Source organism: Mastigoproctus giganteus, chromosome 9 (assembly GCF_048544385.1).
Source record: "Mastigoproctus giganteus isolate SK-2022 chromosome 9, ASM4854438v1, whole genome shotgun sequence".
NCBI classification, from domain to species: domain Eukaryota; kingdom Metazoa; phylum Arthropoda; class Arachnida; order Uropygi; family Thelyphonidae; genus Mastigoproctus; species Mastigoproctus giganteus.
The window spans coordinates 45,306,920-45,319,841 of NC_143583.1; the positions used below are offsets into that span (position 1 = coordinate 45,306,920).

The 12,922-nt window shown below is 38.8% G+C and overlaps 1 protein-coding gene across 1 annotated transcript in view; it reads left to right on the top strand.

Moving 5' to 3' along the window:
- The window catches only part of PolE1 (DNA polymerase epsilon catalytic subunit 1), a 650,197-nt gene that overhangs the window by 45,074 nt on the left and 592,201 nt on the right, over positions 1 to 12,922 (top strand). Inside the window, 1 exon segment of the mRNA XM_090380641.1 lies at positions 6,618 to 6,772. Coding sequence (XP_090236767.1) covers positions 6,618 to 6,772 — 155 coding nt within the window.

A 12,922-nucleotide genomic window follows, 5' to 3' on the forward strand; every position in this document is an offset into this window, starting at 1 on the left:
CTGCCGAAACATCGTTAGGCGACCTGAACCGGGTACCCTCACTTGGTTCACTTTCTTTCCCTTCCCTTGGCAGGGGATGGTTACTCTGTACCCTCCCCCCTGTCATCCCCTATCTTCACCTGGTGAGGCATGGGCCTGCCCCGCTGACTTTTGGGGTTATCTTCACTATTGACCCCATATTTCTGCCTTTCACCCCCCAGTCTTCAGTCTCCCTTCCCTCTCTAGCTATCTTGCTACTAGCGTTTGACCCTTGCCAAAACTACACAAGCCCCACACTAAAATTAAAAAAAAAAAAAAAAATGAACTCTAACCCGTATAACTTATATCTCTTTCGGCCTGACCCAATTTCTAGCGTTTCTTCCCCCTCTCCACTTTTTTTTTTTTTTTTTTAGGTCCTATCCACTGAAATCTCAGGAAATTAGGTGGCAGGACCTGCCAGAGTAAATAGTAAATTTCTAAAATACTGGTGTACCTGGTCTGCCTCCACGAGGTATAGTGTGGGCAACGGTGGGTCTCATTTGAGACCAAACGGCTAAAAGACCAGATGAACAACGGTACAAAACATTACACACCACAATATCCATACACTTTTAAACCTCTGGCCTCTACAGTGTTCTGTATCACACCACAATGTATACTATGCGGAGATGGGGGAAACCCCTGGTGCCGTTAGACCCTAAACACACTATACACTATACTATGCCACCCGTTAAGATCCACCGCTACAAATCTAGTCACCACTGCTACCAAGATCCTCGAGGCATTTGAGCACGGTTCGGAAATGACCGTTACTTATATCGGCGTCCTGGCAGCTTTTGATTCCGTATCCGTTCACACGTTGGCAAGGCTACTACGTGAGTACTACCTCATTGATGGAGATGTGTTCTCGTTTATTCAGACAATGCTTGAGTACAGGACCATTATTGTTCGTGGTGCCAATTAGTGCTACACCAGAACTATTACAGCTGGAGTCCCACAGGGTGGGATCCTCTCTGGTATCTTGTTCTCAGCTGTTTTTCTGCCTTTTGTGACTGGCCGAACTGATATCACCTTCGCTGATGATATAAAGCTGTTCACTGCTATCAACCCTTGAGACACTGCTGACTACACAAATGCCTTAATCATACAGAAAATCCAGTACCTTGAGGCCTTCCTCTCCGGTTTCGGCCGGAGAGGAAGGCCTTCACATCAATCCTGAGAAGTCGAATAGTTTTGAATATTTTTGACCAGAAGATCTTCTTTCTACCACATATAGACCACCTGCAAATAAAGTTCTGTTGACTCTGGTTGATGCTTAAGCAACAACTTATGCATGTCCATGACCAGGCCATTGGGTGCAGATATATTAAGACATGTGTCTATCCGGTCATACTTTATGATGCAGAAATCTGGACCTCAACTGCCGCAACGCATCTGAGATGGATTTTTGTGGGCGAATTTTGGCTATTGAAGTGGGCCATATGGAAATTTTGGCTTACCCCACGTACCAAGGACCACCCAGATGGTGGCAGCTTTAAACATCAGAGATCTGCCATTATCCGTGAGAGAAGACTTGTCTTTGTTGTAAAAATGATGGTTGGCATTATTTCGGAACCAGACTTCTGGGCTAACTGCGGATGGAGAATCCCAGTACCAAGCCTTCAGGCCACCCTAAATTGGTTAAAGTTATCTGATTGGTTCTTACCCATGCAAATGCTGCAGTACATACACTCCTTGGATGGTGACCTCTACAAGTTCACATTGGATAAAAAACATAGGCAGAACTTACTCCATCAACTTCCTTTTCAGGATCACGTCACAGTACATTAGAACCTGCTTCCGAGGACCTGTCCATCACTGCCATGGATCCCTCACTACATTGTTCCAACTTTCTGCTCCTGCTCAGATGACTCCAGAACTGTAAAAGGACTGCTCCCTGGAGAATAATTTAACTTGATAACATGCTGTTGTGTATATATTTTCATACGTAAATTTGCAATTTGTTTTCTCCAGTGTTTAATCCTGCACTTTTATAATTAATAATAATATTGTTTTTTCTGCTATCTTATCCTTGATTATATTAGCCTTTACTGTAAATCCCCTGGCTTGTAGCCATGAAGGGTATTGTGTACGGTGTGTGCCTTTTGTATGTAATAAAAAGTTCTTCTTCTTTTATATACATAACATCCTTTTCTGTCAAGTTACAGGTTCCACCATAAAATCTCTAAAATTCAGAGAAACATTCATTGAATCTTAGAATGGAGAAAAAATTCTAAACGTTCCAAAGAAGATTAGGTCTGAACGCAACATTCATTATTTAGAGGCTATACCACCTCGAAAAAAAAGCACGCCCGACTAAACCTTGTCGAGTATGTACTGGAAATAAAAAATGCTGAGAAACACGCTATTATTGTCCAGTGTGCCAAGAAAAGCCTGCTCTTTGTGTAGAAGAATGTTTCAAGAAATGTCACAAATAAACACTATAATATTATCGTGAGTTTTAGTAATATACTTTTCTTTATGTATTTGTAAATTTTTTTTTGTGAATAAATTTTCTCAGTATAAACCAAGAGCTTCGTGCACAGAACGAGGAAATTAGAAAGGAAATGAGCTTGTTGAAAAACGAGATGATAGACCTGAAGAGCAATGTTATGCTATTGGAGAGATCCGTATTACCATAATTTCTGTGGGGTCCTCAGACCTCAAAACTAGCTAGCAGAGATGTTGAAACCGTATCTCCTCAATTGGGAAAAGATTGTGTTGAATGAGTATCCTTCTCGACGACTAGTTCACATTTTTCTGATGACGTTGATTTTTCATTCTTATCCCAGAAGCCCACTGTCCATCAGTTGCACGCATTTGCTACAGATATACTCGTAGCTGTGCCTGAAAGGCAAGTCATACCAATCCGAGTTAACTCATATTTGGCAGTCAACCTGTTAAACACATCAATCAGATTGCCTTGCAGGTCTGGTTTTGAGACAGTGCAGTTTGCAGAACTGAAGTCTTTCTTGGTAAGAGTAATCTTCCTAGAATTTTTTTATTTTTTTCTGTAATGTATGTTGATTATTGTCATTAATCACTCTGCCAATCTTTGGATATTAAGCCTGATCTGCCTTCATCAGTATTATTAAAAAATACTGAAAACAACAATGGGCTTAGCACTGAACCTTGGGGGCTCCGGTAATGTTATTAGTGTTATTCAGTGATAATAAGTGCAGTGCCCATTGATAACCACACTTTGTCTTCTCCCACTCAGCCATCCCTATATCCATAACAGTAACTTGCAAAAATGCCACATTGCTTCAATTTCTGTGGCAGCCTTTTATGTGTGATACATTATCAAAAGCTTTTCTGAAATCTAAGTATAAGATGTCAAAATTATTTTTTGATTGAGTTTCTTTGTCACTGCATCATAGTATCTAATCAGAGAAGATTGCCCATGTACAATTCCATGCTCTGACTGCAGTATAACTCCATTCCTGTTTATATGGTCTTGCATTACTTCTTTAACCAGTGACTCATTTTTCCTGGAACAGAAGTTAATCTAACAGGACTGTAATTACCCATTTTACCCTTTGTACCTCCCTTTGTGAACAGGAGAGACATTTGCACAAATGTCTTTAATGATTGATTTTGAGAGACTTTCCCTGAATTCAAGAATGTTTCAAAATTATGGTGAAAGGTCTGTTTATCTTTTTTGCAGCTTCTCTTAATATAATTTGATAGATCTCATTAGCTTCAGGTGCTTTGTTCAGTCTTCAACAGTTTCTCTTCCATTTTCTTTTCAGTTATCACAAAATCATTCAGCTCTCAGTTATAAGTTGGTGTACTTCTAGTATGCCAATCTCTTAAACACTTCATGTCCGGATGTAGATGCAAAATATTTATTCAATTTGTCAGCAATTAGAACAGTCTCATCAATAGTTATGTCATTCATATCTGTTGGACCAATGTGGTTCATTCCTCTCTTTTTAGTGTTAACATAAACAAATAACTCTTTACTACCTTTCATTGCATTCCCAGCCAAAGACTTCTTGTATATGCCTTAGCATGTTTGACCCCATTTGTGATTTGATTTCAGACTATTTTGTACTTACTTTGTTTCTGTGTCCCCCCAGATAATTTATGATCATCCCATGTATCAGTTCATGTGACATACATTTAGTTTAAATCTTGAACAGTAGTTGGCATGAAAAGCTTTGTGACTTCTGCACTTACTTTTGAATGTTTCCCATTTTAAGTTTGCATTTGATAACATTTTAAGCTGGTTTCACTGATCCACTGAATAGAATTCAAAAACTAAGACCATTGTCACCTTTAAGAAAAATCCCTTTCCTTTACTGTTGGGTAGTTACAGCTTTATGTAAATCCCACATCAGTACTGTGATCAGTGCCACCTAGTCATTCTTTATCTTCAGAATCTTAATGTATGAGGAGTCACAGCTGATAATAAGATCAAGAGGATTGCTTTATCTTGTTGCTTCTCTAACATGCTATCGTAGAAAGCAATCATTCAGTAAATTCTGAAAGTTTCTGCTTATTGTGAGTGACCAGCCCACAAGTTCCGGTTAATATCTGGAAAGCTAAAGTTCCCCATCATAAGACATTCTGATTTACTGGCCCACTCTGTTGTCTGTGTAGATTTTCATAATTCTCATCATAGTCAATTTGCCTATAACAACCCCTTCCATCACTTTTGTTTTTCCAATGCTTATGTCACACCAAACTGGCATAACTATTGATTACAATGTCCACGTATGTCAACCAGGTGTAATTCCCTCTTCTGCCTTTCTGTAAACTTTTCTTTTTATTCAAATTTGGCATCCTCTGTATCTGAGTGGCACATGTTTCTGATATCTCTACAGGGTAAACATTTCATGACTTAACTAGTACTTCAGATTCTTCAAATTTATTTACTATACTCCTAGCATTAGTGTACAAGCATCTGTTTTTGCTCCTAGTAACTAACAATCCCATGTAATTGCTTGTACCATGAGGGCCACCCACAGCCCTTATAATCTCCTACACTTTGTTTTTTTGACTGCTTTGTGTCCTAGTAGAAGCAGTGTAAGAATCAATTTCATCTTTGCTTATGGCTTCTCTTAAACCATTAGCATTTTACCCTCCCCTCCAAAAAAAAAGATATCAAATTTCTAATCTGCCTAACACTGCCTCAATAGCATCAGCAAATATTCCCATCTTAAATCCATTGTTTGTGTTTAACTTATGGAGTGGTAGCCATTCTTATTCATAAGGAATTAAGAATTGGACATACGGTAAAATCTTTCTTTAAATGAGAAAAATAGGAAAAATCATTAAACTACAGATGATTATATGGACCTGAACTATTAAATAAATGTAATTCAAATCGTCATCTTGAGCCATTGTCGATCCACCACAGGATGAAAGCCTCCTCAATTCCAACAGAATCACTTAAATGAGTAATAAGTTGGCCATCCACAGAGGGAGAGGTTAGGGATTTGCCAGCTGAATAAAATGCCATATGTTTACAGAGTCATTCAGTCCTACAAAGAGTCTCATAAACATAGCAGGTGGCATTTCCATCAATGCAGAGGTGAACATTCCAAATTATAAATCTTTTCAGATATGTACAAGCGAAGAGAACAGTTATGCAGGAATTACTGCTTACATTCAAAATACTGTTCTGTGTTACTTGTTGTAATGTTGTTAGTTAATTGTTGCTGTTAGACCATTGCTGTCTGTATATCCAAAATAGAAAGGAGTTAGTACTGTTTTGCCATTACTTGGTCCTGCCCCCCTTCCATCTTGTTTTATAGTCTGCATTGTATGTAGACAAAATTAAGTAGTTTCTTGGAAAGTAAATTCTAAATTTGCCAAATATTTACCGTGTTGATTTATTCTTCTCTTATTTTATATTTAAATTTTACTTTGTTTTGTTTATGACTAAAGGTAGTTCAGGTTGCCTTGTTTTTTTTCCTTCTACAAAAATTGCTTCATTGTTGTGTGCAAGTAAAGCTGTTTTTATTAGAGTTTTGGAATATTTGCATGTGAGATAGCTGTCTGATTTATGTTGCTTATGCTACATTAAACTGCTCTGTTCACATTTAACTGTAAATATTCTAACCCTTAATTTACATTTGTTACTAATAGTCTTTTTCTGCTTGCTGCTTATATTTATTAGCACTCTGTTATGCAGTTTTGTTTATATGCAAAGTATGTAATTCATTTATAATTGCAAAATGTGATTTCAGATAAATTTTGAATGTATTTTTGGGATGGCTTAAAAATTGCAGTTTAAATCTTTTGTAAAAGAAAAATGGGTGAATTTGTTGTTATAAGAGGGTTTGTTATTATGGATACAGAGACTTGATTAGTTTTTACTTTACTTTCTTATGGCAAATATTTAAATCTGTCAAATATAGCAAACAAAAGATATAATAAGCTGAGAAGTATAGTTAAGTATCTTTTGAATTGCATTATCTTTATCATTGATTAATTTCTTTTTGGATTGGTTTAAAAGGAATTTAGACATATCAGCAATGCAGAATATTTCCTAGTGTTGTTGAATAAATGTAGAAAAAAGATAGCATATAATTCTTTACTGATTATATTTATTGATTTATATTTACTCCTTTTTTTTAAATTTATTTTAGCCTAATCATTTAATAGGCTTAAAAAGAGCCTATTTGAAGCTTTCATTCCTTACAGTGTCAGACTTGACAAAGGTTCGCAAGGATATTTTACCTGTTATCAAGAAGAATCAAGAAAAGATGAAGTCTGCATCTGTTTATTTGGAAATGTTAAGCAAGTAGGAATATTTAATTCCTCTATAATAAACTTTTCACTTTAATAAGCTTTTTCGAGTAATTAAACTTATTATTATTGCGTTTGTATTGTGCTTTTTCTAAAGTTTTTTGAAATAGCATTATAATGGCTGAATGATATGGGGGAAGGAGTGTGCTTTTTTTCTGCATTTTCCAAAAAAAAAAAAATATCATTCACACCTCCCTATCACCAAAAAGTGCCTATCCAATTCTGCTTTGAACTTGATCAAACTATCAACCTCAGCTAATGTTGCAAGTAGTTCGTTCCAGTGGTCCACAACACACTGCCCAAATGTAAACTTCGTGAGATCCATCCTTCTGTTACCCTCCAAAATTGTGTCTTCCAGTTCTCTTTTTTTGCTAGTGAAAATATACCTCCCTCATTAATTTTACTGATTCCCAGGGTCATATATACTTTTGTTAGGTTTCCCTAAGATGTCTAGTAACCACATTTGCAAGTCTGCACTTTCTAAACCATTCTTCATATGGACATCAATTTGCACCCTCCTAACCAGTCTAGATGCCGTTCACTGAACACTTACTAGAATGTCTTCACGCATAGTCTCTAGACCTGAATATGATATTCTAAATGCAGTATCAACTTTGTCTTATAAAAAGGGATAATACATCCTTTTCCCTACATCCTTTTGATACATCCTTTTGAGACACCCTGTATATATATATATATATATATATATATATATATATATATATATACACAAAGGGTACTAGGAAAGTTTTGCAATATGACGCAACAATAAATCACAGGAAGCTGCTTGTTGCTGCATGTTGAGACATGTTCATACGTGCATAGTAGCCACCGTGCCAAGTCGATGGGCTCAGTTATTCATTAGTAGTGAGAGTGTAAAGTGCTTGCGATGGCATCGTGGTCACGAAATGAGATAAGGACAGTTTTGCGGTATAATTTCGTGCATGGTTTAACCATAGACCAGTGCTTAGAAGAAATGACTCTTGCACTAGATGATGATTGTCCACATCGTACAACGATATTCAGGTGGTATAGAGAATTCCAAAGGGGAAATTTCACTCTGGAGGATTCTGAGAGGCCGGGAAGGCCACGAACGTCAGTTACGGAGGAAAACATTACTGCTGTGAGGAAAATGCTTGACGAAAACAGGCGAGTGACCTACCAACAGATAGAGGATACTTTGGGCCTAAATGCACCAGCAATTCGTTCGATTCTGCAAGATCATTTGCACGTGAAGAAACTTTGTTCTCTCTGGGTGCCGCATCAACTGACTGAAGAGCAGATGACACGACGTGTGACTTGGTGCCGGGAGATGTTAAAAAAGTTTGATACGGGACAATCTCGGTATGTGAACAACATCGTGACAGGTGACGAGACTTGGCTGTACTATTACGATCTGCCGACCAAGGCTCAAAACAAAGTTTGGGTCTTTGATGATGACGACACACCCGTAATTGTCAGAAAATCCCGATCTGTAAAGAAGAAAATGATAGCTGTATTTTTCAAATCGAGTGGAATTGTGGAACGTGTCGTTTTGGACACGCAGAAGACAGTCACAGCTAAGTGGTATACTGAACAATGCCTGCCTAAAGTCATTGGATCTATGAAGAACCTGCGGCCAAAGTCAAGAATGGACACCTGGTACCTCCATCACGATAATGCTGCAGCTCACCGCGCCAAAGCCTGCACCGAATATTTGACCACGACAGGACTGAAACTTCTCGAGCACCCTCCCTACAGTCCAGACCTTGCTCCCTGCGACTTTGCACTGTTCCCGCATGTGAAAATGAAGCTAAAAGGGAGGCGGTTTTCCAGTGATGAGGACCTTCTACGGGCTTGGGACAACGAGTGCGCTTTACTCCCTAGTGAAACTTGGCAGAACTGGTTTAAAGATTGGTTTCGGAGGATGGAGAGGTGTATTGAATGTAGAGGAAATTACTTTGAAAAAATTAAATAAACAAAGCTGTATTGCAAAACTTTCCTAGTACCCTTTGTACGTACATACATACAGGATGTCTCAAAAATATTGGTACAAACATTTAATGGAGGTAGGTAACACCTAAAGGAATGTGAATTGCATAGTAGCCCATAACTGGAAACGTCACTGTAAGTCGGTAAACGGTTTCTCCAAGAAAGTGTTCAAGACTTGAATTTTCCAGCCTATGTTTTGTTCACGGATGAGGCTTATTTTACTCGGGAAGGCTTATTCAATCAGCACAATGCTCATGTGTGGGCTCACGACAACCCACACGGTGTGCACCCCCATGCGGCACAACATCGCTTCGCAATAAATGTGTGGGCAGGTATGGTCGGTGACTGCTTAGTCGGCCCATAGCTGTTATCATCCCGCATGAACTCCGCTAAATATCAGATCTTTCTTGAACAAGTTCTACCAGGGTTACTTGACGATGTTCCAGCAAATGTGAGACACAACATTTGGTTTCAACATGACGGGGCGCCTGCCCATTATGGAAGGTGTGTTCGTGACCATTTGAACAGGCGTTTTGGGCATCGATGGATTGGCCGTGGTGGACCTGTTGCCTGGCCCCCACACTCACCTGATTTATCAAACCTTGATTTCATTCTGTGGGGAGCCCTGAAATCTATTGTGTATAAATCGCCTGTGGAGACGAAAATGGATCTTGTGGCGAGACTTGTCTGCGCTTCTGCTACTGTCAAAGAAACTCCAGGTGTGTTTGACAGTGTCTACCAATCCATGCTGCGTCAGTGTCACGCATGCATCGCGCCTCATAGTGGAACCTTCGAGCATCTGTTGTAACATCATGAAATGCATCCATTTCGTACTCCATTGTTAATATTATGTCAAATAAATGTTTGCCACTAATTACTGTCTTGTGTCATTTCTGCTTTTTGTGCCTCTGCTACTACTTTCCCGTGACGTTTCCGGTTATGGGTTCCTATGTGATTCACATTCCTTTAGATGTTACCTACCTCCCCTAAACGTTTATACCAATATTTTTGAGACACTCTGTATAAATCAGTCAAACAAAATTTTCTACTCCATGAGGAATTTTATTTCTGACTGGGTTTTAACTTGCAAGTCTTTTTTGTAGTAGTAGCAGTAATGGGAAGTGATGCAAGAAAGCAAGCTTACATAGGAACATTAGGAACAGGTGCATGTACACTTGCGTATACACCAATGCTAGGAGTTTGGTAAATAAATTTGATGAATTTGAGGTATTGCTCAAAACATCAAAGGCAGATATTGTTGGGATATCAGAGACGTGGTGTCACACAGATATAAGGAACAAAGAACTGGAATTTGGGGAGTACAATGTGTACAGGAAGGATAGACAGGATAGGAAGGGAGGAGGGGTTATGCTATTAGTTAAGAAACACATAAAATTCAAGGAAGTGAAGCTATTCGACATCGCTGGACAGTGCAGTGTCGAGTCAGTTTGGTGTGACATAAGCATTGGGAGATCAAAATTGAGAATAGGAGTGTGTTATAGGTCTAATGACTCTGATGAGTATAATAAGAAATTGTACAGGGAAATAGTGGGCCAGTAAATCAGAGAGTCTTATAATGGGAGATTTTAATTTCCCAGATATTGACTGAAATTTGTGGGTTGGTCACTCACACGCTAGCAAGGCTTTTGTGAATTTATTGGACGATTGTTTTCTACATCAGCATGTTCGGGAGGCAACTAGAGGGAGTAATACTCTTGATCTGATTATCAGTAGTGATTCTTCATGCATTAACAATCTGCAGATAAAGGAACCACTAGGTGGCAGTGTTCACAGTGTGCTGAAGTGGGATTTACTCAAAGAGGTAACTACCATCAGGGGCAAAGGGAAGGGTTTTTACTTTCGTAAAGGCGACTGTGGTGGTCTGAGACAGTACAGTATTTAAATTATATACGGTGGGACCAACTAATGATGTTACCAACAGCAAATTTAAAATAGGAAGCATTCAAAAAATTAATCTTGGAAGCTACTAGGCTTTACATACCAACTAAGAAATATTGTTCAAGGTTTAGGCCTAAATGGATGTCAGATGAGCTAATGAGACATATGGCAGAGAAGAAAAATGCATGGGATACATATAAATTAATGGGTGACATGGAAGCTAGTCTGTAATCAAGTCACAAAGGAGATTAGGCAGGCAAAGGCAGATTATGAGAAATCTTTGGCAAACAATTCAAAGAAAAACAGCAAAGAGTTCTTTATCTATGTAAACTCTAGAAGGAAAGGAATGAATCAGATTGGTCCACTGGATATTGATGGTTAAACTGTTGATAATCCTGCTCAGGTGGCTAACAAATTAAATGAGTATTTTGCATGTACATTCACACATGAGTCATTTAGGAGGGGAAATGCCAGAGGTGAATTGAACTCTGGCAGTGAGCTAGATGATTTTGTAATAACTGAGAGGAAAGTGTAGGAGAAATTGTTGAAGATAAACATAAAAAAGGCACCCGGGGTGGATGAGATCTATCCAGTTATATTAAAGGAGGCAGCAAAGGAAGTAAGCAAACCCTTAGTCATAATTATGAGAACTTCTTTGGACTCAGGGGAGGTACTCATGGACTGGAGAAGTGCAAATGTGACCCCAATTCCCAAAGGAGGATCAAAGGCTGACAAGTAACTATAGACCTGTTAGTTTAACTTCTGTTCCAGGAAAATTAATAGAGGCACTGGTTAAAGAAGCACTGCAGGATCATCTAGACAAGACTTCAGTTATAGTTCGGACACAGCATGGTTTTGTTAAGGGAAAAGTCTTGCCTGACCAATTTGATTGGATACTATGATGTAGTCACAAAGGAACTGGATGCAGGGAATAACTTTGATATCATATATTTGGATCTTATAAAGGCTTTTGATACTGTTGCACATGGAAGACTGCTGAACAAATTGGAGCAGTGTGGCATTGGAGGCAAATTGCTGCTATGGATAAAGGGATGGTTGAGTGGGAGAAGACAGAGAGTGGTAATCAATGGACACTGCTCATCATGGACTAATGTTATTAGTGGAGTCCCTCAGGGTTCAGTATTGGGTCCATTGTTGTTTTCTGTATTTATAAATGATATTGATGATGGTATATCAAGCTTAATGTCCAAGTTTGCAGACGATACGAAGGTTGGCAGGGTTGTTAAGGACACTAATAACAGTACTCTGCTGCAACAGGATCTAGAAAAGTTGAGCAGATGGGCTGAGAGGTGGCAAATGAAGTTTAACATTGACAAATGTAAAGTACTACATATGGGAAGCAGTAACCCCAGAGTAACATATCAACTCTGTGGTACTACACTGACAGTGGTAGAGAACAAAAAGGACCTGGTATTAATTGTGCAGGCAGATATGAAGTTTTCTGAGCAGTGCAGACAGTCTGCAAGAGTAGCTCATGGTGTCTTGTCAATGATATACAGGAATTTTTCTAGCAGGGATAAGGAGGTGATTATCCTCTTGTATAAGGCAATGGTCAGGCCACATCTTGAGTACTGTATACAGGTCTGGGGACCTCATTTTAAGAAGGATGTACAGCTGTTGGAACGAGTACAGAGAAGGGCAACAAGACTAGTGAATGGAACAAAGGGTTGCTCTTACGAAGAAAGGCTTAAGTTTTGCAAATTACAGTGTCTGGAGTCTGGGCACCTGCGAGGTGATCTGATTGAGGTGTATAAAGCCTTGAATGGTTTGAGCATGCTCAATGCTGATGGGATCCTTCCTCTTGCTCAGAATAATCACCTGAGAGGGCATAAATTCAAATTGAGGAAAGACAGATGTAGACTAGATGTGTGGAAATTTGTCTTTAGCCAGCGGGTAGTTGGTTGGTGGAACAGATTTCCACCTCTTGTTGTGGAAGTTGATAGCCTAAATAAATTTAAGGCTCAGCTGGACAGGTATTTCGAACGAATGGAGGGGTGAAATGGAAGTGTTTTTTTTTTTTTTTTTTGGCTGATTCTGCATAAGCTTGCTTTCTTGCATCATGTGCCTCTACTAATGCTAATAGCATCAACCAAAAAAAAAAAACAGTTCACCCATCTGTATGTAAACTTCAGCACATATATCCAGCAACCATCCTTCCTTAACTTGAATTTATGCTCCTTCATGTGTGTAGCCTCAGCATGCAGAAGAAAACCATGAATATTCATGTTACTCAATCCATTCAAGGTGTAAACAC